The 25,868-nt window shown below is 50.5% G+C and overlaps 1 protein-coding gene and 1 non-coding gene across 2 annotated transcripts; both read left to right on the forward strand.

The window, feature by feature from the left end:
* Nucleotides 1-1,763: 1,763 nt before the first annotated feature.
* On the forward strand, nt 1,764-25,868 carry ZNF274 (zinc finger protein 274). Its single transcript, XM_068992870.1, has 8 exons — nt 1,764-1,959; nt 2,157-2,232; nt 2,964-3,090; nt 3,821-3,913; nt 19,775-20,257; nt 23,068-23,156; nt 24,084-24,210; nt 24,595-25,868. The coding sequence occupies exons 2-8, from the start codon at nt 2,200-2,202 to the stop codon at nt 25,548-25,550; spliced, it is 1,908 nt and encodes a 635-aa protein (XP_068848971.1). The 5' UTR covers nt 1,764-1,959; nt 2,157-2,199; the 3' UTR covers nt 25,551-25,868.
* Nucleotides 9,034-9,139, forward strand: LOC138097289 (U6 spliceosomal RNA). The gene has a single exon (XR_011146488.1). It is a non-coding gene; the product is annotated as a U6 spliceosomal RNA (small nuclear RNA).

The following is a 25,868-nucleotide window of genomic DNA, read 5'->3' on the forward strand; positions in this document are numbered from 1 at the left end:
CTCCCCTACTCTTGATATCTGATCAAATTCCTCACCCCTACTCTCTCCCCCGGGTGATACATCACCACCCTGGCCTGCCTTCCTTAAAACAGTCTATTAGCTTTGTCCAGCTGGACTCCCCCAGACACGACGTCTCCTCCTCCTAACTTCCTGTCTACTGGTGCCTTTCCCCTCACTCCTAGGCCATAAATCGCCACTTACTCTAGCTGTATTCAGAACCGAGCCGCTCTACACTGGAGTCTTCCCCCTGCCCCCGCTGCAAGCTTACTGAAGGAAATCTATCACCGCTTTAACTTCCGTCCAGCTCTGATTTACCCGTGAACAACCCTCCCTCCACTCTCCTGCCTTGGCTCCACTTGCTCTGCCCTCCTCACAACTTGAGTGGATAGTCAGCCCTGACCCCATTCTCCTCCCTGGGCCTGGAGGACATCTAACCTCACCTTCTGCACATTTCCCTGGTGGCTCAAACCATAAAGAATCTACCCGGATTCCATCTCTGGGTCGTGATGATCCCCTGGAGAAGGGAATGGCAACCCATTCCAGTATTCTTCCCTGGGAAATCCCATGGACAAAGGAGCCTGGTGGGCTACCGTCCTACCGTCCATGGGGTCGCAAACAGCTGGACACGACGAGCGACTAACACTTTCACACCCGCACAGTTCACAGCAGGCCCTCACCTCTTTTCCTCGCAGGAGCTCGGGAGGATTTCAGTCCCCCCTTCAGAACACGTCCCACCGTCCCAACCCGACCCCTTTTCCTCTCCCTTAGATGTGAATACACACTTAGTATCCTCTTCCCCAAAAGTTGGCAGGACTTTGTGCTCAACTGTATCGGAACCTTTGGCCTGAAGTCCATCAGGCTCCTCTGTCCATGGAATTTTTCAGGCAAGAATACTGGAGTGAGCTGCCATTTCCCGCTCCAGGCGATTTTGCCGACCGAGGGATCGAACCCGCGTATTCTGTCTTTTGCTGCTGCTGCTACTGCTAAGTCACGTCCGTCGTGTCCGACTCTGTGTGACCCCATAGACGGCAGCCCACCAGGCTCCTGTCCCTGGGATTCTCCAGGCAAGAACACTGGAGTGGGTTGCCATCTCCTCCTCCAATGCACGAAAGTGAAAAGTGAAAGTGAAGTCGCTCAGTCGCGTCCGACTCTTCGCGACCCCGTGGACTGCAGCCCACCAGGCTCCTCCGCCCATGGGACTTCCCAGGCAAGAGTACTGGAGTGGGGTGCCACTGCCTTCTCCGGTGTCTTTTGCACTGCAGGCCAATTCTTGACTGCGGAGCCTAGGGGGACCAACTTTACCGCCGCCTCAAGGCGCCTCCGGCCCGCCCCTCCTCTCCGCGCGCTTGGTGTGAGGAGCTCGCCCCGCCCCTCAGCACTCCCGGCCCCGCCCCTCCCATGCCTTCCTTTCTCCGTTTCCCATTCGTCCCACGCGTTGCAGCCCTCGAGGCTTGGCGAGGCTCCCGCTCAGCCTGCGTTGCCGCCCATGCAGGTGCTGGGACCCACCAGCGGCCCGACTTGCCCCTCGAAGGCCTCCTCCTGTCCAGCGGGATCACCGAGGGCGCTCTTTCCGCGACCCGGGCTTCGCCGACCGCCGGAGTTGGCCGCCAAGATGTCCGCCGCCCACAGCGTGGGGCGCGCCGCGCCGCGGGGGGCTCTGGGAGTTGTAGTCCAAGTGGACGCACTGACGCAGTTAGCCGGGGGGCTGACAGGCGCCATTGTAGGGCGCGCGCGCGCAGGGTGAGTGTGGCGCGAAACCTGCGCCCGTCGGGGGCTGTGTTCCAGGGCTGCTCCGCGGGGAGCGCCCAGTTGCGGCCCCAACTCTTCAATCGCAGGAGCCCAGAGCCAGCCTCGTCTGCCGTCCTTCCGCCGTGGGGCCTTTAGGGCAGTGAGAATCGGGGACTCGGGGCCCATAGGGGCGCGAGGCGGGCCCACCCCATCCGGGCGCTTGCGAGCTGGGTAAGGGGCCGGCTCCATCTGGGTGAGGAGGTTGGGAAATTGCCCCTCTGGCTGTTCGAGAACAGGTGGAGACGACTTTTTAGAGCATTTTCCGAGGTTGGAGTTAGACCTGTCATTTCCTGTTGATTGGGCCGAGGGGTCGGGAGCCTTGGTCTAACCCTCACGCCCCTTCCACCTCCCAAATTCGACCTTCTTAGGACTCTGCCTACTCCCACGGCACTCGTTGAGGAAGAGGAAGTTATGGCCTCCGGGCTTCCGACGGATTGGTTCCGTGTGAGTAGAGGTTTCTTGATAAGTTTCAGAGTCTACCGCTGGATTTGGGAGCGGGGGTGGGGGGGTGATGCAGGCACACGCGTTTCCTGGGATACCCCCAGGTCCCCTAGCAGCTAGGTAAGGGATGGGGGACTGTAGGAGGAGGAGGGACCCTAGTGGGCGGAGGGATAGCAAGTTGCTTAGCTTTCCAAGGGAGCAAATAGAAGAGAGGCCAAATAGCAGGGGATTCTAATTTATCTTTTAAACGGAATGGGGGAAAAGCCATTGGCAGGTGTAAACAGGAATCAGGCTTCACTCAGGGGTCAGTAGTACTTTAGAATTACAGCTTAGTCACTGGGTGAGAAGAGAGATGGGGATGAATCCCTGATAGGTGAAGGAAGTAGCAGAATAGCCAGTGGATGGAGGCTAAAGGCTGAAGTGTGGTTTAGCTCACGGAATTCCGTAGGAGAAAGGATAGACCCGATATCACTGTTAGAATCCTCAGGTTAGTAAGAAGTGGAAAGGTTTTCAGAGAATGAACAATGTTTTCTGACGTCATGGGCTGCCCTACTTGCTGTGACCTGATAGGATCAAGCTTGGGTTTGCTGTTTCAAATTCAGGAACTCCTGATGTATCTGGAATGCTTGAGTCACCTTGTTAATTGTGCCTACATGTGCTCAGTCACCCTCCTCCTCCTCCTGTCAGCACGGGTGACAACAGGCCCTGGCTGAACAGGCACCTGTGGGTTTTAGGAACCAGTGACCTTTGAAGATGTGGCCTTGGGTTTTACCCCAGATGAGTGGGGCCAGCTGGACCTCGAACAGAAGTCCCTGTACAGGGAGGTGACGCTGGAGAACTACAGGAACCTGGTCTCAGTGGGTAAGGCCGGCCTCTGCGTCAATAAAGATTTGTGCTTTGCAGCCCGAATGTGGTGCCTTTCAAGTGTGTGTCTGCTTTGGCTCAGTCTGCAGGGATCTGAGTTCAAGGATCAAGGCCCTGGAGCCTGAGGGAAAGGGCAACTTTACATAAAACTTTTGAAACTTTACCAAGTCCACCCCTCAGAGGTGTTCAATATCAGGGATGTGGGCCTATGGGGGATGTTTCCAACTGCTGATGGATGCTTACTGTTTTTCTAACAAGAATTCCAGAACGTGGTGTCAGTGTCTGAGAGCTTAGGTGCATCATCAAAGGCCTTGCCCCCTACCATCTCTGCATGGTTAGTGAAGCTTTCATTCTTAGGTTGGTATGTGCCTGACTGATGCCAAGCATCATGTCCATCCAAGTTTAAGGCAGAAAGTAACGCCAGGGCAGCCCTGATTAGTTCTCTTTCTATAGCTGGCACACTTTACAAAGAAAAATGCCATAAGCCCCCAGCTGACAAACTTCCCCTAGTGTTTTACTGACCAGAACCAAGTCCCCCTACCTCCTTTACCGTCAAGAGAATCCAGAAAAGGAAGCAGCTGGCGCAGGGCGTGGGTGGAGTTAGCAACACTGCCCTCGACCAGAAGGCGTGTCTGCCAGGGAGAACGCAGGGACAGAACTGCTACAGCAGCAAAGTGCTTTCTCCCGAACACAGACCCCCAAGCACTGTCTCTTTTCCCTTGGGCAGAACATCAGCTTTCCAAGCCAGATGTGGTATCTCAGTTAGAGGAAGAGGAAGAGCTCTGGTCGGTGGAGAGAGGAATTCACGACACCTTTTCAGGTGAGAACCAGGCACACGGGCGTCCTGGTGTGGGAGTCCTGGTTAGCAGGAGCTAGTGTCAGCAGAGGAGGTGGACGGGGCCAACCCCTAGCGGGGTGCTGGGAGGAGCGGCTGCAAACACGCTGAACCAAGCTCTGCATCTTCCTCGGCTTCAGTCGGGGGCACTGCTTGGCTGAATGGGAACTTCTTGCTGGTGCCAGGTTGGCAGTAGGGGCGTCCTCACCCTGCTTCACTCATGGTCTATTGCCCTTCCCTTTGGTAATCTCTGGTAACTGGTGTGTGGCTTTGGCCAGATTTAATGTTTACATTTATGTAAGTTTATGTTTTGGGGGTTGTGACCATACTCAGTGGAGACAGGTTTGCATCATTCATTCACAAATGCAGTGTAGACTTTTGACTTTGACTTTTTTCTCTTGATGGACATTCAAGTTGTTGCAAAAAAAATCCTTGCATACAATGTTTTGCACAATCAAGTTGGGTTTTTGTGTAGATAGCATTTCTAGAAATAGAATGTAAAATCAACCAAGATGTAAGCAAAAAAACTTGGTAGCAACAAGTTGCTGTCTTAAGTTCCTTTAAAATACATATAGCTGCGTAAGATAGATTGGTGACTTATAGTCCTGTTTTTAAGGTTTACAGATCTGATAGGAAAAGATATATTCAGTTTGGTTTCTAAGTTTACAGATTATTTGTACTTTTGGTTTTGTGAGTTTTTCTATTTTCCTTTTTTTTCCTTCTGTTGGTTTGTCTTTTGTGTGTGGTGCTGGGGAGGACTCTACCATATATTATGGATAATAACACTGCAGATAACAGTCCAATATGTATCTCCTACCTTTAGTCTCCATAAAGAAGTTTTATGATTTCAGATTTTTTTTTTTTCCTTTCAGATCTGTCTTTATTCATGCCATACATGGGCAGATTGTACAAATACTTTATTCTGGTACTTTTGGGTTTTGTTTAGCTGTTTCATGTACTGGGTTCCTTATGTAATTGGTGTGGGGCACAAGTTTTTTCAGTGCCATTTTCTGATTATTGGAACACCATTTTTACCATCTCGCATAGTCACTGTTGCGTGCAGGCCTTCTTGGCCCCTTATGGCCCCTTGATCTCCGTCAGTATCTTAGTAAACACCGTATTACTGTACTTACTGTAGCTTTATAACAGTCTTGGGTAAACGGTAGGCCCTCTGGTTTTTTTTTTTAATTAAAAAAACGTTATCTGTTCTCAACCAGATGAATACCTACCATCAGCTTGTCAGGATTCACTGAGAAAATGCTGTTAGAATGTATATTACATTTAACTTCATCCAGAAATTTGATCAGAACTGGTCTCAGTCAAGTTCTGCCACAGGTGTACAAGGAGGGATCCGCTCCCCTCACCGCGCTAGTCAGGCTTTCCACCTGCGGTTGGGCATTCCTTCCAGTTGCTATCTTACTGCTCAGGTTACCCCTCCCTTGCAGTCCTGTGTAGCTGCTGCAGATGAACCTATCCTGCTGCTAAATTCTTATTTGTAACAGTTTTGTTAGGTCATCACTAATTTCCTCAGTACAGGGTCATATTATTGGCAAGTATAATTATTTTACTTCTTTTGCATTCAAGGTAGGTGGGGAGCTAATTGTATTCCTCACAGCTACTACTTCCAAAACACTGGGCTGAGAATGTGATGATTTTAAGTATCTGGTCTCTGACTTGAAAGGGACAGTTTCTGGATTCTGCTGATTCATATCACTTTTTATCTGGATAAAGGAACAGTCATCTCACCCTTTCTAGTAAATGAAAATTAGTAAGAGCCCTAATTTTCCCCCTCCAAGGTGATGATGGAGATTTTCTGAACAGGTAATAATTACAGATGTGCCCCTGTAGTAATGTCCTGATGTCTATGAACTTTTTCAGGATTTCTGCATCAGTGTTCATAAATTATACTGGGGGGGTGGATGGTTTTGTGTCTGGCATTTCTGGACACTTCTGGATCAGAGTGTGTGGCTTTGTAAGGAGAACTTCTTGTGTTCCTGCTTTGTTCTCTGTGCTTCAGTGCGATTGGCTCTGGAACTACCTGGAACTTTCAGTGTCCAGCTGTGAAATCTGTGCCTGGCCTGCATCTTTGGTGATGAGGACCTTCTAGCCATGCATCTCTGGATGATCTGGCAAAGTTTCCTGAATCTGGCTGCCATCGGGGGGCACTGGGCACTTATGGTTACGTGCAGTGTCAGAAAAGCTGGCTTCCCAGGGGATGGGAGATTCAGGGCTGGTGTCCTAGAACGAAAGATCCTGTGTTACAAGCTAGGCCTGGGGTGATAGGTGCCTAACATATTTATGCTGCGTTCCAAAGAACGCTTTATGTGATGTTTTTTCCTCCACTGACTCCCCTTGACCTCAGAAATATTTGTAGAAGGCCCCTTGTGTCCTATGCAATATAAAAAGAGAAAGTATGTACTTGGTAGTAAGCCAAAGACCTAGTCTAATCCCTGTGATTGTAGACTCCTCCGTCTCACAGAGGAGCACCTTCTACCAACACGCTGCACAGATGTAACTGGGTCACGCCAGGTAACTAGTGGTATGGGCAGAGAAGGAGAAGAACATGGTGTTCAGCAGAGAGCCACAGGGAATTACTCTAGAGGTGGGGTCAGGGGACACTGCAGGGCCAAGATTTTAAGCCAATGCCTACAGAACAGAGTCGGCAGATGGGCAAGAATAGAGGTGAGGAGCTTCGTTTCCTAGTGCAGAAATGCCAGTGGGGGTTCCCCTGAGAATGGGGCAAGGGTGGCACATTCTGGGAATGGAAAGTCACCTATTAGGCTGGAAGGAAGTAACTGAGGTGTACTGATAGGCAAGTTAAGTTTGGGGCCTCCACTGTCAGGAGGGTTTCATCTTCCTTGAGTAGGTATGTGTTGTGCTTTTTACCGCTGAGGACAGAAGGGCACAGATGCGAGCAGGCGGGGGACTGCGGTAGTAGTACATAGGGAAGAGGTGGTTAATATCTGCCCCCAAGAGAATAGCAACAGGGCTGGGAGAAGCTGGCTCCTCTTGTCAGGTGGATCCAATGGGGCCGGTTGAGTAACTGACCAGGAGGGCACCGGAAAGGAAGCTGCAAAGAACTGCTCACAGGTGAAGGCTTCAGGAGATTTCTTATGACTATTGTTTCTAATGTATGTATTTATATGCATTTTTCATGCACACTTAAAATGTATCAGTATCTCATTTTTAAAATACAGTAGCAGAGATGAGATGGTTGGATGGCATCGCCGATTCAATGGACAGGAGTCTGAGTAAGCTCCAGGAATTGGTGATGGACAGGGAAGCCTGGCGTGCTGCAGTTGATGGGGTCGCAGTCGGACACAGCTGAGCGACTGAACTAAAACCAGAGGTATTACTACTCTGGCATTTTTGGCATTGGCCAGTGACATGGAAGTCTGGTAAAGGCCAAGACTTTTGAAGGGTGCAAATAGATTTTCTTTGGCTTTTATTTTTATGTTGAAATAATTTTAAGCAAATGGAACAATTGTACAAAGAACTACCTAAGAGCTTCCACCTAAATTCACATGTTTTTGCAACTGTACCATGTCCTGACTGGTTCTATTAATGGAGTATGAATAGGAGGCGACTTAGAAACACCCAAGTAAAGGTCTGTGAAGCCAGTGGCATGCCCCTGTCTGAGGTCCAGGCAGTGCATAAAAACATGGGAGTCTTAGGTGTTTGGAATGGCCTGCTTACTGTTAAGAGAACCGTCTCCTTCAGTGGTCCCTTTCTCCCAGCACTCATGTAGCTGTGCCTCTCCTCAAGGCAGAGAACAAACTGAACAAAAGCTAGGCCTCATGAATACAGCCCAGTCTGCACATGTCTTAGCTCTCCAGGACAGCAAAAATGGCAGCACAGACAGTGGCCGAAGTAGAAAGGAACCTGGGTAAATGCTTAAGACATGGAATTAATCTTCAAGAAGGCACTAGTTTGAAAAGATGCTGTGAAGATAAGAAGTGTGGAGAAATATTTGATGGCACTCACATCTTAAGCCTTCTCAATGTTCTTTCAAGAAAGTATTACCTACCATATGCGTGGCTTGGGTGGAATATCTTGAGACATAATCTCTATAGATCAAACATCAGGGACAATGCAATGGAATAAAGACACTATTTTGAAGGTCATGATTGTAGGAAAGCCTGCAGGACAGTTACATTTTTTTTGATTTGTCAAGAGCCCTGCAAATATGAATGTGGCAACTCAAATTAGTATAGACTTTAGTAGGAAAAAAAAGGCTAGTACAAGAAGATTGTATTGTTGGGAGGAATAGAAGGAAATTCTCAAGATTTTTTGTGTAGCCTGAGAGGACTCACATGGGCTATAAAACCAACATGTGGGGGACGTAGGAAATCATTTGTTTTATACAAAGGATAATTCTTTTAGGAACAAGAGTAAATATGTTTAGTGTGAGAAAGCCTAGTTTTAGCTCAGCTCACAGAGGAGACTCACATGGAAAAACCTCAAATGGAGGAAGTCCTTTTCATCACGTGTTTTTCAATATGAGAACTCAAATGGAAGAAATCCAGGAATCATAGCAGGAAATGCTTATAGCCTGATTTGAGAGAATTCATACTAGACAAAAAATTCCAGTTGTATTCCGTTTGGAAAAGTTCTTACATCAAGTCATTGTATCTGAGAACTCTGAAATCACAGGGAAATGGTTGCTGTGGAGAGGTTTCATAAACAGCTGTTTTCAATATCACAGAAGTAGATACTGAAGAGTGTCTGAGAATGTAATCAGTGTTAAGCATGAGGAGTCACAGAACCCACTGACCAGAAGCCCTTCAGTAGGAGTCCTCACTGTGTTCAGCATCAGAGGACTCATATGAGAGCAGATTCTCATGTAATCTGTGCGGGCAGGTCGTTCATCTTAGCTCTCCCCTTGTTTGACAGAACAACAGAGAAACAGACTGAAGAGACCTACCCTGAATAACAGAAATGAAACGTCTCATTCTGTTTTTACACCAGATTGTCATAAGAAAGACAAACCCTAAAACCTTGATCACATGAGGACTATCCCTTGATATCCATGGGGGATTGTTTTAGGACTCCTACAGATACCAAAATCTAGATGCTCAAGTCCCTTATAGAAATGGTGCAGTCCAGTGCTTGCTCCGGCAGCATGCACACTGAAATTGGAACAACACAGAGAGGGTCAGCATGGCCCCTGTGCAAGGATAACAGGCCATTCGTGAAGCACTCCATGTTACTTTAAACAAATACAATAAAACTGTGAAGTACAGACAGATGTGAAGGGTCAGCTGTATGAATATATAGTAAAACAGGTTCTGTTTCTCCAGTCTGGGTTCTGTTATCTATCTGAGCATCTAGAACAAATGTTGAGTAGCATGAGTGAGCCAGCCATCCTTATTTCAGTCTCCTTCGCATGTCCCCAGTGGCTAGGAAATAACTGACGTTACAGCTCAGGAAACTGTTGAGTGAATAAACAGTTAGAAAAATTACAAGAGATGAGGAAATCTTCAAACAGGAAAGTCTGAAGACTAGGCCAGGCTCCAAGAGGATGATAAAAGAAATCTTAAAATAGTGCTACAAAGAACTTTGAAATGGTTGCACTCCTGGGGACAAGGTCAAAAGTCTATAACCTTGAATGGCTATCAAACACGTTTTGGCAGGAATCCAGCCTATCAGGGTGTGGTCACATACTGTGCAGTCTTTATTCAAGAATACTTCATGTTCTCTGTTACCATCCATTTGCTCTCTAGGACCCATGTAACCTTAATCCTATTATCTGAGGACCACTTTCCCTAGCATCTAGGTACAGTCTCTGGAGTAATTTCAAGACCTGAAGTGCTTTAACTATTAACTGAAAAAGAAGGAAAGTAAATGAACTAAGCATTGGACTCAAACCTTTTTTGAGGAGAAAAAAAACTTCTAAGAGTCCTGAGGAAAAAGAAGATAAAAGCAGTAGTAAGTCAGAAACGAAGAAGAGAAAAAGAGCCCATTTTCTGGATAGATAAGGGTAAATAAATGGCAAGTTAAAAACCTACACAGAGAAAGGAAACTACGCAGGTATTCAACAATACATGTTCCCAGTATAGTGTTTTAAACAACTGTCAAAGAATAAGCCTGCTCAGGACTTCCCTGGGGGTCCAGTGCTTAAGACTCAGCTCTTCCACTGCAAGAGCTGTGGGTTCAGTCCCTGGTTGGGGAACTAAGATCCCCTTGCCATGTGGTATGGCCAAAGAATGAAGAATAAGCCAGCTTTATGTACTGATATGAAACAACCACCATGAGATATTTGTGTTTCTTAAAAATATATGCCTGTAACACAGATACCTACCTGTGTTTAACGTGAACGTGTGAAGTGAAAGTGTTAGTCACTCAGTCCTGTCCGACTCTGCAACCCACGGACTGTAGCCTGCCAGGCTCCTCTGTCCATGGAATTCTCCAGCCAAGAATACTGGAGCAGGTAGCCATTCCTTTCAACAGGGGATCTTGCCAACCCAGGGATCAAACCTGGGTCTCCTGCATTGCAGGCAGATTCACCATCTGAGCCACCAGGGAAGTCCACCTTAACGTATATAAAGATGTACAGACGTCCAGGATACCCATGTCTTTTTTCTTTTCATTTAAAAATATACTTGCAAACATACACCAGGTATTAATACGCCAATTGTTACCACTGGGAGAATAGAGAAACTATAGGATGTGATTGTCTCCAGAGAAGGAAATTGGGTGGGAGGGTGACCTTCCACTCTCAGAGGTCCTGCCAGTAACTGTGCTCATAAAATGGAAGACTGTCATCTTCCTGCTGCGTCACCAGCTCCTGACACAGCATAGGTGCTCAGTAAGTATTTTAAGTACGGGAATGAACAAACAATAAGATGGAAAGATTTCTGGAAAAGTGTAAAGTTGGCCCATGAGAAATGTTAAAACCAACTTTTTCTTAAGAACAAAGGAGATAAATAGTTGCATCTCTGTATTAACCCAGGCAGTAAATATTTTTTAGCTTCCTATTAAAAGACAGGTTTCCAAAGAACATAAGCTACTCAATGACAGAACCCTAAGTGCTTCGTTAACAGGCCCTTTCTGCAACCTGTACACAGCACTGTTCTCACTAAAGCACAAAATGAGGAAAATATTGGAAAGGAGAGAACATCTGTAGCTTGTAATAACCAACACCTGTTTCATCTATTTTTAGATAATGTGTTAAAAAAAACAACTTATCCTCTGAAATAGTTATAAGAGTTGAGCAGCTGCCACAGAGTATAAAATACAGAAACTTAGTACCTGTGGCTTAAAGCAGGAATAACCACTTAACAGAGAGGGAGACTTCGTTAGTGGCACTTTCTTGAAATGGAACCTAAGAATAAATTGGTAAGGGATGAGCAGGCTCTGTTTGGAGAAAGTTATGTTAGAGGGCCATGTAAGACTGAAGTATGTAAAAACACTGACTTCCTTTGAGGGGTTAAAAGGCTAGAAGTGCATGAAGTCGCTTTCTTAAGTCCTATAATTATTCCAGCCAGCAGCCCCAGAGAAACGCCACATCCCCATTCATGCTGTGGGAGCATGAAGGCAAGTCCCTGACCTGGCTTGTCTGGGAAGTAGCAGGTGGGGGTTTAAACCAGGGTCCTCTTACCCCATGACGTGCTTAGGCTCCCAAGCGAAAGATGGGAATGTTGCAGCAGCAGCTATCTTCCCATAACTTACAGATGGACACAATTTCAGTGCCAGTGAGATTTCCTGAAATTTGAAATATGGGCAAGCATAAGCCTTTGAAAGGCCCAAATGTCTTGGTGCACTGTTCATCAAAGCACTTAGAAGCTGTGCTGTATCAACAAATACTGCTTGAACACCTGCCAAAATGCCAAGTGCTGTTATAGGGAAGGGTCACCATGATAAACAGAGTGGAAAGGCCCCCTCACTGGGCTTACACTCATTCCAGAGAAGCTACTAGCCTGTGTTGATGAGTAAATGTAAACCTACTAAAACAAACTTACCAGTTCAGTTCCTCAATTGTGCTGGCCTTTCAAATGTTCACTGGTCACTCACTTGCAGCTAATGGCTACTATGTTGGACAGTGCAGATCTGGAATATTCCCTTCACCAAAGAATGTTCCACTGAGCAGTGCTATTCTAGAGAGGGTGGAGAGAGAAATTAATGAGCCAGATACTTAAAATGGCAATCAATGGTATGAAGAAAAATGAAACAATAGACTCTATATATGGGGAAGATACAGGAGTGGAGAAGCACGGGTGGGCAATACTAGTTTAGAACTGGGTGGGAAGATAGCTCCGAGATGACATCTGACCTGAGAGCTGGATGGGGAAGGAGAAGCAGAGATGTTAGGAAAGACATCACCGGGCAGGCAGGCAGCAAGTGCAGTGACTTCTGGATGAGACACTCTTGGGCACATTTGAGGAAAAGATTGTAGCTATGTGAAGTGGTATAAAAGGCATAAAAGAACAGGGTTTGGTTCCCAGGTGCTCCCTTCTGCAGATTCTTAGCCTCTCCCAGCGTGGATCTGTGTAAAAGTTGGTCACTTGCTTAATGGGGCTGTGGTGTTTTAAAAGCCCAGGCAGGTCCTTGGAGGGCTTCATGAAATGGTAGCTGCTGTTACTGACTGTGTAATCATCAACAGCTTTGGCACATCCTCCTCCAGGCTTGGCTTAGGAGTTTCCAATGCGTGAGACCCAGTTAGCAGCCTCAGCAGGCCAGTGAGGGGAGACACGTTTAGAAGGTGATGTAGCAAGATGTCCAGAGCTGAGGAGTAAGAAATGGGGAAAGGATGAGACAGGGTGAGCTGAGGGCATCCTAGACAAAGGGAGGGTGCAACAAGAATGAGGAGAGCTGCCCCTGCCCCCCCCAACAAGCTGGTAGAAGGACATTGTAATTAGTTACTATTATTTTTGTGGTCTGGTAGCAAAGCTTTCACTAGAAAACGGCACTGTGAGAGAGACAGCTTACCTGAGGGTAGCAGAGAGAGCATGAGAGAAGGAAACAACAGCTCCCATCAGCCTTTACAACTCAGTACCTGCCTGGAGGTCCCTATTCACTTAGGGTGGGGAAACTGAGACCCAGAAGGATTAAGCCCCTTGCCCAAAGGCTCAGTGAATTTGTAAAATAGCCTCCTAGCTAGATAAGGAATTGCACGTGGGGGAACTAAATTCCCCCAATCCTACCCCACCCTCCACCCCCCGGGTTTTTCAGCTGGTGGGTTGAAAGCCAGCACTTGGGATTTGTGGCTGAGGAATCATTTTACGCAGCTCCCAAGGCAGGTGGGTAGGTTAGTCAGCCCCGCCTGAGTGAAGTGTGGATCGAGGTTCAGGCTTGCTAGCTAGTACACAGAGCTTTCATTTTCTGTCAAGTGGGGCCAATACAGACAGCATGGAGGGTTACCTTTAGAGGGATTGGGGAGTTGTTCCTGAGATAAGACAGAGGACTGAGGTGCCTGGAGTGACACTTACCCACGGCCATTTCAGGTACTGCCCAGCATCCAGTAGGTGTTTACAACTGCGTAACCAGTGTCCACCTGAAGGGTTGCTACAGCAGGGAGGGCGGGTACACTGGACTCAGCAAAAAAGTACAACACCCTGGTGCCCACAACGGTAAGGGAGAAGTAAATATATGACCCAGATTAAAGAAGGGGTGGGGTTAGAGGGAATGAAATAGGATAGGAAAAAACCAAACACTTGTTTTTAAGGGAGAAAGCACTGAATAAAAATTCCTCTGATTAACCAAGGAATAAAACACGGAAATTTCATAAATTAAAAAGCTATTAAGCAATCTGGAGAATTAAGGCATGATTATTGCTCAAAATGGTGCTGGTGGCCCAGCACGGAGCCCCTAGCGAGCCCCACCTTGTTATCCTCAGAGAGAAATTCCAAGCCTTAAGAGCTGTAATTGAAAGAAAAAACTCTTCAAGTCAAGAATAACTGCGCGGGGAGGTGGGAATCAGTTCAGTTCAGTCGGGTCCGACTCTTTGCGACCCCATGGACTACAGCACGCCAGGCTTCCCTGTCCATCACCAACTCCCAGAGCTTACTCAAACTCCTGTTCATCGAGGCGGGAATAAGCCTCCGGAAATCCTGAGGAACAGGAAGGGAACTAAATAAATGCTCAAGATAACGCAGGTATGAACTAAGGCAGGCAAGCATCCACATGAAACTAACTTAAAGCCTTATTTGAGAGGAAGTTGGGGGAAGGGTTTGGAAATGGAAGGTCAAATGTCTGTCATAATTTTCATCAAGGAAAAAGTCCTTTAAAAGTAGGAAAGAAGTGACCAGGCAGCGGCCATTAGGTGACAGCGTGGCGCAGGAGCTGTTTTTCAACCCTGGAGCGCCCAAGGCAAGTCTGGATGGGCGGCCCCAGCTGGCACTGGGCGACTTCTGACCCCGAGCTGACTCGTCGGATCACGCGCCAGCAATGGGCAAAACCCGTGAGGTCCGTGGAGGCCGCTGCCGAGTGGAGGTGTGTAATCAGAAAATTCGGAGAAAGGAAGACAAAAAAGCCCTAAATAGGGAACGAGTGTAGGGGCGGGGAAGGAAAATGGATCGGGAATCCAGGTGCTCGTTACTCTCGAGGAAAGTGGCCGCGCTCCCGACACCCAGCGTCACCCAACAAGACAGACTTGCAGCTCGGGAAGGTGTGCATGGAGGCTCCGCCGCACTGACCCAGGGAGGCCGGGAAAGGGAAAGCGAGAGGAGGAGGCGAGAGGCGAGTGAGCCGCAAACCTGCCAGAGGCCTCAGCGGACGCCAAAGCCTCAGTATGGCGGCGCCGGAAGTCCCTCGACTTGGAGGCTCCTGGGAGTTGTAGTGCGGCGGGAGCGTGACGCATTTCCGTCCAGGCCGGAAGTCGCGGGCCTAAGCTCCTAGAACTTGGAGAGCAGCCGGTGCGGCTGTGGAGGGAGCGTAGGCGTCTAAACTCTTCACCCTGGGGAGGAGGGGCCAGGCACTTCGTACACAGTCGTCTGGTGTGGCCACGGGCTCTGCCAAAGCCAGCTCCGCGGCCGCCGTAGCTAAGTGCGCGGCGACATACGCGGCAGGTGCTTGGGCGGCCACAGACTGCAAGGGGAAGCACGGAGACAGCGAACAAGCAGCCGCTACTCCTAGTCGCTTTCAGATTTTTCTTTTTAAGCAGCTGCAGTTACTCCACAGTAATATAACTGACCTCGTGTGCGCCAGGCGTAGAAAGCCAAACTCCAACAGCGGGAGTTGGCAGCAAAGTAAAGGTTTATTCAGTTCAGTTCAGTTCAGTCGCTCAGTCGTGTCCGACTCCGACCCCAGGAATCGCAGCACGCAGGCCTCCCTGTCCATCACCAACTCCCGGAGTTCACTCAGGAGTCGAGTGATGTCATCCAGCCATCTCATCCTCTGTCGTCCCCTGCTCCTGACCCCAATCCCTCCCAGCATCAGAGTCTTTTCCAACGAGTCAACTCTTCGCATGAGGTGGCCAAAGTACTGGAGCTTCAGCTTCAGCATCATTCCTTCCACAGAAATCCCAGGGCTGATCTCCTTCAGAATGGACTGGTTGGATCTCCTTGCAGTCCAAGGGACTCTCAAGAGTCTTCTCCAACACCACAGTTCAAAAGCATCAATTCTTTGGCGCTCAGCTTTCTTAACAGTCCAACTCTCACATCCATATATGACCACTGGAAAAACCATAGCCGTGACTAGACGGACCTTTGTTGGCAAAGTAATGTCTGCTTTTGAATATGCTGTCTAGGTTGGTCATAACTTTTCTTCCAAGGAGTAAGCGTCTTTTAATTTCATGGCTGCAGTCACCATCTGCAGTGATTTTGGAGCCCCTCTAAATAAAGTCTAATACTATTTCCACTGTTTCCCCATTTTTTTCCCATGAAGTGACGGGACCAGATGCCATGAGCTTCATTTTCTGAATGTTGAGCTTTAACCCAACATTTTCACTCTCCTCTTTCACTTTCATCAAGAGGCTTTTTAGTTCCGCTTCACTTTCTGCCATAAGAGTGGTGTCATCTGCATAGCTGAGGTTATTGATATTTCTCCCGGCAATCTTGATTCCAGCTTGTGCTTCTTCCAGCCCAGCGTTTCTCATGATGTACTCTGCATAGAAGTGAAATAAGCAGGGTGACAATATACAGCCTTGACATACTCCTTTTCCTCTTTGGAACTAGTCTGTTTTTCCCTGTCCAGTTCTAACTTTTGTGGAGACAAATCCTAGGAGTGTTTTAAAGGGAAAGATTGCAGAGGCTGGGGTTAATCATCGTTTTTTTTTTGACATTTCTTAATCCTGTTTTCTGGCAACCCACTCCAGTATTCTTGCCTGGAGAAAACCCGCATGGACAGAGGAGCCTGGTGGGCTCCATAGCGTCGCAGCTTGAGATGACTTATCATGACGTCTCTGGCCAGGTGATCCATGGCTCCAGGATCTGTTAGCTCATCTTGCCCTGGACAGACAGCTTCAGTTTGTATTAAAGTACGATGCTATCAATCACAGCAGTTTTGGTCGTCTGACACTGGTTGATTGATGTTCAGTTAGCGCGGAATTGAAGTCAGAGAGGACAAGAAGGGGAATACAGTTTTGGTAAGAGAGGTTAAGCATAAACTCGGTAGGGAAGTCGTTTTTAACAGTAATTTCCTGTTCTACTTTTTACTGCATGTGACAGGAACATTCCAATGTTGTCTTGGTCCCCCTCAAATCAATGTACTAATTTTATAATGTTCACGTGGGGATCTCTCACAATTTTCTTGACCTGTGTTTGAATACGCCCTGTGTCTTCCAGTTTTACTCCATCATTTACCACATTGCTCAGGAAGTGAGTGTTGTGGAAATAAAGCCCGCTCAAAAGAGGACATGCAGAGGCTATTACTCAAGAGTCGAGCCTAGCAGGGGAGGTCAACCACCATCCTTTGTGTTTGAAGTGAAGTGAAGTGAAAGTCGCTCAGTCGTGTCTGACTCTTTGCCACCCCATGGACTACACAGTCCATGGAAATCTCTAGGTCAGAATACTGGAGTGGGTAACCTTTCGTTCGGAGAAGGCAACGGCACTCCACTCCAGTACTCTTGCCTGGAAAATCCCATGGATGGAGGAGCCTGGTAGGCTGCAGTCTGTGGGATCGCTAAGAGTTCGACACGACTGAGCGACTTCACTTTCACTTTTCACTTTCATACATTGAAGAAGGAAATGGCAACCCACTCCAGTGTTCTTGCCTGGAGAATCCCAGGGATGGGGGAGCCTGGTGGGCTGCCGTCTATTTGGTCGCACAGAGTCGGACACGACTGAAGCGACTTAGCAGCAGTAGCAGCAGCAGCCTTTCCTTTCTCCAGGGGAATCTTCCTAACCCAGGGATCGAACCCAGGTCTCCCGCATTGCAGGTGGATTCTTTACCAGCTGAGCCACAAGGGAAGCCCAAGAATACTGGAGTGGGTAGCCTATCCCTTCTTCAGGGGATATTCCTGACCCAGGAATTGAATCGGGGTCTCCTGCATTGCTGGAAGATTCTTTACTAACTGAACTGAGAGTCAAGCAGATTGGGAGGGGGAAGATCATGGAGAAGAAAAGAGAAGGTTCTGATTGGAGATTATTGGCTTGGGGGTCAGAAGGAAAAACTGGAAGCTTTCGACCCAGTCCTGAGAGCTGGGCTTGTTGCCACAGAAGTTGTAGTTCGGAGTTCTGTTGGCTTATACTGGCTTTCCTTTATCTGTGTATTCATTCTGTGGGTATCGCAGAAGTCATGTCTTCATCTCTGGCTGGCTCCCTGCTCATGAGTAGACTAGTATGGTAAAGTTCCTAGGCGTCCATTGTGAACTCTCTGTGTACTCAGATCAGTGGCCTGGTGGGGATCTTGGGAACCCTGGGCCGCACTGAGGTATAGCCAGTGGGGTAGGCGGGTACAGCTGTTCTGAGGCAGATCAGAGGCTCAGCATGGGCTCCATTCGGCCAAAATCTGTCTCCAGGCTGGAACAGGAGCCGCCCTGCTGGGGCCTTTCTGCCTACCGACTTGGCTGGGACGGCTGTGCTGATGAGTCCAGTTGAGGTAAATGCTTTGTCCACTGGGCCCCTCAGCCAGCTTTCTTTTTTTTTTTTGTAATGCTTTTATTTTGCTGTTGCTTTTCTGGCCTTTCTTTAGGGGCGAAGAGCTGGGTCTGCTCTCTGGTGCGGTGCTCGGGCTTCTCATTGCGGAGCTGAGGCTGTAGGACACGGGCTCCGTAGCTGCGGCTGCTGGCTCTAGAGCACAGGCTGATTGTCTGTGACACGGAGGCTTAGCTGCTCCACGGCCTGTGGGGTCTTCCTGGATCAGGGATGGATCCCACGTCTCTTGCATTGGCAGGGGGACTCGGACTCTTTACCACTGAGCCTGGTGGCTCTTGCCAGAGACCCAGGTTTGACACTGGGCCTGGAAGATCCCCTGGAGAAGGAAATGGCAACCCACTCCAGTATTCTTGCCTGGAAAATCCGTGGATGGAGGAGGCTGGCAGGCTTCAGTCCATGGGGTCCCAAAGAGTCAGACATGACTGAGTGACTTCACTTTCACTTTCATTCTGGCTGGCCTTTGTCTGTGTGTCCATTCTCTGGGTATCACAGAAGTTGTGTCTTCATCTCTGGATGGCTCCCTGATATAAGCAGGGTCGTCTGGTAAAGTTCCTAGGCATCCATTGTTAGGCTTTGAGTTCATGCTATGAATTCCTTTCCAAGTAGAGCTGTGCTTAACCACTTATAATACTTACAATAGCAACGGTGAAAGTACAGGTTTGCTTTTGATATCAGCCATGCCATTTCTGTCTTTATAAAACAAGTCTAATTGAAAGTAAATCATAATTTTACCTTTTTAAATTTATTTTTTGAATCTTTAAGTCATTCAGAATTAGCATTTCTTCTTGGAGTTGTAGAGAACTTTCTTGTTTCCTGTTACTTTGTGCATGTTCCTTAGCATTTCAAGGCCATCCTGGAGTTCTGTTTAGCAAATGCTCTCTGGACTCTATTCCAAGACCCAGCATCCCTGCCTTTCCCGGATATTTTCATTCTTGGCCCCCATGGAGGTGGGATCAGGTTCAGTTCACCTCATGGCTGCAGGCATATATAGCAACATGGTTCTTGTTGTCTCTTGGGGTTTTTTTTGGTTGTTGTTGTTATTCTGTGTTGAGATACAATTTATATATCATAAAGTTCACCCTTTGAAAGTAAAGTTCAGTGGTTTTTATTATATTCACAAGGTTGTGCAACCATCAGTATGATCTCATTTCAAAATAGTTTCTATATCATAAAGAAGCCGTCACCCCCCAACCCCCTCAGCTCTCCTATCTCCTGGAAACCACTCTACTCTCTGTCTTTCTATATTTGTTAATTTTGGACATTTCATATAAGTAGAACCATACATATGTGGCCTTTCGTGTCTGGTTTCTTTCACTTAGCATAATGTTGTCAAGGTTCATTCGTGCTGTGGTGCGTATCAAAACTTCATTCCTTTTTATTGCCAAAGAAATGTATTGTATGGATAGGTCTGATTTTGTGTATTCATTTATCATTCGATGGACGTTTAAGTGGTTTTCCTTTTTTGGCAATTATGAATAATGCTGCTGTGAACATTCTTGTACAAGTTTTTGTGTTGACATGTGTTTTTAATTCTTTTGAATCGAAACCCATGTATCATGATATCACTCTCTGTGTAACTTGTTGAGGAGCTACCAGACTGTTTTGCAAAGTGTAGCATTCTGTAGTCCTACTACCAGTGTGCACATCCTCACCAACAGCTGTTACCACCCATCCTTGATAATTGCCATCCTAGAGACTGGGTAGTGGTATTTCACAGTGGTTTTTGACTTGTATTTTCCTGGTGGCTAAAAACATTGTGAAACTTTTCGTGTGTTTTTTTGTCCATCTGTCTTGCTCTGTTTTCAACTTTCAGAGTGTCCTGAGGCTCAGCTGGAACCTCAGTTGGATCCTTTTCCTGCCGGGAATCCCCTGATGAAGATTGAGGTGGTTGAAGTCCTCACGCTGAACCAGGAGGTGGCTGCTCCCCGGAATGCCCAGATCCGGGCCCTGTATGCTGAAGATGAGGGCCTGAGCCCAGAGGTTCTCAGGGAGCCCCCTCAACATCTGCATAAGCCTACGGCTGATCCTGAGATGGCTCGGCAGAGGTTCCGGGGGTTCCACTTTGAGGAGGTGGCTGGTCCCCGCGAGGCGCTGGCCCGGCTCCGGGAGCTCTGCCGCCAGTGGCTGCAGCCCGAGGCGCACTCCAAGGAGCAGATGCTGGAGCTGCTGGTGCTGGAGCGGTTCCTGGGCGCGCTGCCCGAGAAGCTGCGGCAGTGGGTGGAGTCGCAGCACCCGGGGGACTGCCGGCAGGCGGTGGCCCTGGTGGAGGACGCGACCTGGATCTCTGAGGAGGGAAGTGAGTTCCACGGAAGGGTGGGGAGATGGCTGCTCCTGGGAGGGTGTCTTGAGGGTGGGAGCAAAGGAACCCAGGCTTCCTGACGGGTGCCAGAAGGGTGGTGCCCACTCCATCTAGGGCAAGGGCATCTGCTTGCTCCCCTTCCCCAACCCCATTTGGGGAATCAGAGTTTTAGATCCTCAGTCCCCAACCTTTTTGGCACCAAGGAATGTTGTGAAAGACAGTTTTTCCATAGACAGACGTGGAGGGTGTGGTTTGGGCTGTAATCGAAACCATGGGGATCAGCCAATGGAGCTTCGCTGTCTTACCCGCCACTCACCTCCTGCTGCGTGGCCTGGTTCCTAACGGGCCTTGGGCTGGTACCTGTCTGCAGCCCAGGGACTGGGGACTCCTACTTTAGACGTTTCCTTGCTGACATACCTTTCACTACCACTAGATCAAAGAATTTTGAGAATGACCTCATCCTTGGACTGTTTGTGGAAATGGAAGGCCTCAGGCCCTACCTCAAAGCTGCTGAAACTCTGGGGTGGGGCCTGGCACTGCGTCCCTTTTTTTAAAATTGGAAGATAATTATGTTAGTTTCTGCTGTACAACAATGTACATCAGTCATAGGTATACATATGTCCCCTCCCTCTAGAACCTCCCTCCCACCCTGGCATTGCCTTCTGTAATGAGCCCTCCACACATTTCTGAGGGAGGCCAGCAGATAACGTGCTTCATTTTTTATCCTTCTGGGACCCCTGCTGCATCCATTGCCGTCACACAGGTGTATGTATACGTATTTCTGGCAGGGCTTCTAGCATCACACACTCACTGGGGGCTGTGAATAAGGTGATGACTGAGACAGACAGGACTCATGCACTCGTGAGGTCAACAAGCGTCCAACCTAGCAAGAAAGATGGGAGTCTGACAAATAAGCATGCATCTGACAGCAATGGGCTAGAGTGGTGACAGGAGCGGTGGGCCGGGGAGATGGTACAAGCTTGGGATGTACTGGGGGTCCAGCCTCGATGAGCCTTGATTTTCATTAGGCTGAGTTCTACAGAGCACACACACCTGTTTGCTCACCTCCATTTTCTATGTCCGTGACCAGTACTTGAAAGATGCTTCTTGAGGGAGTGAATGATTGACTGATTGACTTTGATGCTTGAGGAGGAGGGAGGGAATCTGAGCCTGGAGAGCGGCATCCAGAGAACAGGGCTTCCTGGAGAAGCAGGTGTGGGCAGGGAGCAGGGCTGGCAGCCGCAGGAGTCGTCTCTCCATGGACACCGAGTCTGGGGTGCTGTGGCCAGCAGGCTGAGGGTCCCAAAGATATCCACATTGGAACCCCTTGAACCTCACATGGCGAAAGGGACAAGGGACTCCCATGTGCGATAACGTTAAGGAGCTAGAGATGGACAGGTTAGCCTGGACTATCTGGAAGGACCCAAGGTCACTGCGAGGATCCTTATGAAGACAGGCAGGAGGGTCAGAGTCAGAGTAGGGGGTGTGACAGCTGAAACAGGGGTGCTACAGGGAAAGTGTCATGAGCAGCGAGCCTCCGGGAACTGGAAGGAGCAAGGACTACATTCTCCCTAAGTCTCCAGAAGGAATACAGCCCTGGGAGCACTTTGATTTTAGCCCCTTGAGTTTGTGTCAAACTTCTGATCTCCATAACTGTCACACAGCAAATTTGTGTTATTTTGAGCCACTGACATGGCAGCTTGTTACACCAGGGAACTAATACAGGTGCCAGGAAGACGGTTGTCAAGCTCATAAGATGAAAGTCAGTGAGTCCATGTCACACCACGGGGGCGAACGAAATCAATTATTACAGAGGACGATGGAATAGGCTGTCCAAGGAACCCTGCATTTTTGGTCAGCGTATCTGTTGAACTTGGGTGTGACCACTATGAACCCTTGCAGAGTGGTTCACGGGAGAAACACAATTCACTGAATATTTCCAGAGTGATTCAGGTTCACATGTGGCTAGACCCAGCGGTCCAGACGTCTCCAGAGCTTGCCCTCTGCTGGATCATCCCTCTGGTAGCTGCACTCAAATGCACACTGTTTCCATGTAGGGGCTCCCAGCACGGGATTTCTCTTTCCTATATGTTCCAGCAGTTGCCTCTTTGGCTCTCATTGGCTGGCTGGGGGGCCAGGGTTTGTCCCTGGTGCCGTCATTTTGGCCAGGAGGAAGCGACAGCCTGGCGGCCCAGCCTGGGTCATATCACGTGTCCCCTTGATAGTGGTGGGGGGGCGGCGGGGTCGCATCATCATTATACAAGCCTAAGGACCGTGTGGGGACACATGGGGGAGTCACGTCAAAGCATCACAGAGCTGGGCAGAGCTGTTTTCTAAGGTGGAAGAAACTTGGTAAAATTGCATCAAGGTGTGTTTGAGGGAATGAGTCTGGTCCTGGCAGCCAGAGAAACTCCCACCCTCCGTGGGGAGGGGGGAGGGCGGGAGGGAGGACTCGGAGGCCAGCAGTGGGTCTCTGTGTTTGAGGAGAAGGTGTGAAGCCAGCTGCTGAGGTGGTGTGGCGGTGACTCGGCTGCCTCAGGGGAGGGCCTGGCTCCAGAACAGTCCTTGGAGCGGCAGGGAGAGGGGCCAGCAGGAGGGACGCCGGTGCCCTGTGGTCACAAAAGTGGGGTTTGGGCACAGGTCAAAGGGGGCACTGATGGGATGAGCTGCGGGTGTGTGCCGGCCCCAGGAGCTGTAGTTGGACTCAACTGTACTTGCTTATATGCAAGGGGAAAACCATTTAATGTCCCAGAGCCAGAGGTGGGCTGCCCTTGCCCTACTAACCCTGTGCTGACGTCTCTTCCCAGCACTGCCCACCCAGGGCCCCCCCGGCGCGCTCCCTCCCGCAGCTCAGCAGAAGGACACAGCTACCTGGCCCGCGAAGGCACTGCCTGAGGTGAGTGGGGAGTGTCGCACTTTCCTTCTCTGCTCGTGACTTCCCGGCAGGCCTGCCCTCCAGTGTCCATAGTGTCACTGGAGACCATGATGGGGCACAGGGACCCAGAGTCAGGAAATCTGGACGGAAGAGGAAGAAGGGCCAAGTGAGAGGCAGGCAGCCTTGAGCCCTGGCATGCAGATGACTGCTGATCTCAGTTAAAACAAGAGACTTCATTCTCTGGAAACACAGACTTGGGTGTTTACACCTAAAACAAAGCCTGGTATTTGCTTCAAAATAACCAGAGCCAGGGTGTAGACAAAATAGGACTGGCCCTGCTTTACTGACTGTTGAGGCCCAGAAAGTGGCCGGTGATGGTGTGTGTATGGCTTTGGTCAGGGCTGACACCTGGCTTGAGCACAGAAGTGGTCTCGTGTAACGAGTGGTCTGAGGCAGGCTTCAGGCTTCGTACAGGCACGTATGGCTGTATTCAGGTGCTCCAGCCTCTTGCTTCTCAAGCAGGCTCTGCCCATCGTGGGCAGAGTGCTTCCCAGACATAGGGCAGTGGAAGCCCTCTTACTCCCAGAGTCCTGGTCGGCATCTCGAAAGGACTGACCATACTGCAGCTGGTCTGCTGCCCGCCCCCCCCCCCCCCCCCCGCCCGAGGCAACCCGAGGGGTGGTCCCCTGTGGGAAGTCACGGGGAAAGAGGGAGGAGTTTGTGGCACCTGTAGTCCTTGTGAAGGAACTCCAGTCTGGGCCCAGACTCTGGTTTCATCAGCACACACTCACTGGGCCTCTTCCGGGCCCCAGGCAGTGCTTCCCAGTAAACCCGCAAAGCTGGGGAGTGCCAGCACAGTGAGCTCTGCCGGAATGGCCCCGCCAGCCTCTCTTCTGCACCTGCCAAGGACTCTGACCTTCCTGCTGAGACAGGTGTGTGACGTTGCAGGATCCAGTGACCTTCCTGGACGTGGCTGTGGACTTCAGCACGGAGGAGTGGGGGCTGCTGGACCCAACGCAGCGGACTGACTACCACGACGTGATGCTGGAGACCTTCGGACACCTGGTGTCTGTGGGTAAGGCCCCGCCACCGTCCCCAGGACTGGGATGCCCCGGAGGCTGTAATTCCAGGCTGATACCTCCTCTGGGCCCCGCGCAAGGCCTCTGCGTGCCTTCGAGACTGCCCTGCAGCCTCCAGGCCTTTAGCTGACGGTGTAGACCTAGAGGGGCAGCCTCGGGTCCAGCGAAGGACTGATTCGCTGTCCAAACCCCGAGGGGATATGAGAGCGCAGCGCCCAGCCTTCGGCGAGCTCTGCCGCTTCGGTGCTTCCGCCTCCCTCCCCCGCCTGCGTGGCTGCACGCGGGCCGGCAGGAAGCTTCTGGATGTCTGGTTATGGCGAACTATCCACCCTTTTCAGCACGTTCTCTCAGCGCGGTCCCCACGTCTGCGTTTCTTGCAGGGTGGGAGACGGCCCTGGACAGCAAGCAGCTCGCACCACAGCCCGGGCCTCCTGAGGAGGGGCCCGCCTGCGGCCTCAAGGAGGCGGCCGGGGCCTCGGCCGCTGCCGCCCGGCCCTCCACCTCCGCAGAGGCTCCGCGGGCCGGGGCTCCGGGGGGCTGGGCCGCGGCGCCGAAAGCGGCGACGCACGCTTCGGAAAACGGCCTGCCCCCGCGGCCGCCCGGGCACGGCCCCCGACCCCCGGCGAGCGCGGGCCCGGGCCGCGGCCCCCTTCGCCAGGCTGGCCCTCGAAAGCGCCTGCGCCAGCGCCCGCCCTGCCGTAAGACGGGGACGCGCGGCGCGCGCCCGCCCTGCCGTAAGACGGGGACGCGCGGCGCGCGCCCGCCCTGCCGTAAGACGGGGACGCGCGGCGGCGCCGGGAGGGCTGCGGGCGGCGGCGGCGGCGGCGGCGAGGCGGGCGGCAGGCCCTGCCCCCGGGCCGCCCCGCAGGTCACCTTCACGCGGATCCACAAGGGGAGCCAGGAGTGCCGCTGCAGCGCGTGCGGGAAGGCGTTCCGGAACCCCCGGTACTTCTCGGTGCACAAGAAGATCCACACGGGCGAGAAGCCCTACGTGTGTCGGGACTGCGGGAAGGCGTTCGTGCAGAGCTCCTCCCTCCGGCAGCACCAGAGGGTGCACACCGGGGAGAGGCCCTTCGCGTGTCACGACTGCGGGAGGACGTTCAACGACCGCTCGGCCATCTCCCAGCACCTGCGGACCCACACCGGGGCCAGGCCCTACCCGTGCCCGGACTGCGGCAAAGCCTTCCGCCAGAGCTCGCATCTCATCCGGCACCAGAGGACGCACACCGGCGAGCGCCCCTACGCCTGCAGCAAGTGCGGGAAGGCCTTCACGCAGAGCTCGCACCTGATAGGGCACCAGAAGACGCACAGCAGGGCGAAGTGCGGGAAGAAGTAGCCCAGCCCCCGGCCCCCTGGCCGCGTGAGGAGGCGCCACCTTTGCGGCAGTGTCACCTGAGGAAACCTGGTTGGGGTTCGGATGCGAATGGAAAGTCTCTGGTGATGCGATTCTCAAGACCCTGGGACGACCAGGGACACCGCCCTGCACTTACGAAAACCCGTGTGGAGTCACCGCTCCCGAATCCATCGCTCGCTCCTGGGTGTTTGCTCAGTTGATCTGCTGTTCTAACTTGTTTGTTCATTGGTTGTTAAGAGTGATAACTAGTGAAACCTGAAAATGCTTATAATGGAAGTTTTAAAAAACAGATACCAAGAA

This window comes from Capricornis sumatraensis, chromosome 20 (genome assembly GCF_032405125.1).
Source record: "Capricornis sumatraensis isolate serow.1 chromosome 20, serow.2, whole genome shotgun sequence".
Classification (NCBI taxonomy): domain Eukaryota; kingdom Metazoa; phylum Chordata; class Mammalia; order Artiodactyla; family Bovidae; genus Capricornis; species Capricornis sumatraensis.

Bases quoted from the DNA above. Each gene is read 5' to 3' on its own strand.
- ZNF274 (XM_068992870.1), top strand. From the start codon at position 2,200: ATGGCCTCCGGGCTTCCGACGGATTGGTTCCGT. The intron at 3,091-3,820 runs GTAAGGCCGGCC...TCCCTTGGGCAG, and splicing joins CAGGAACCTGGTCTCAGTGG to AACATCAGCTTTCCAAGCCA. The intron at 24,211-24,594 runs GTAAGGCCCCGC...CGTTTCTTGCAG, and splicing joins CGGACACCTGGTGTCTGTGG to GGTGGGAGACGGCCCTGGAC.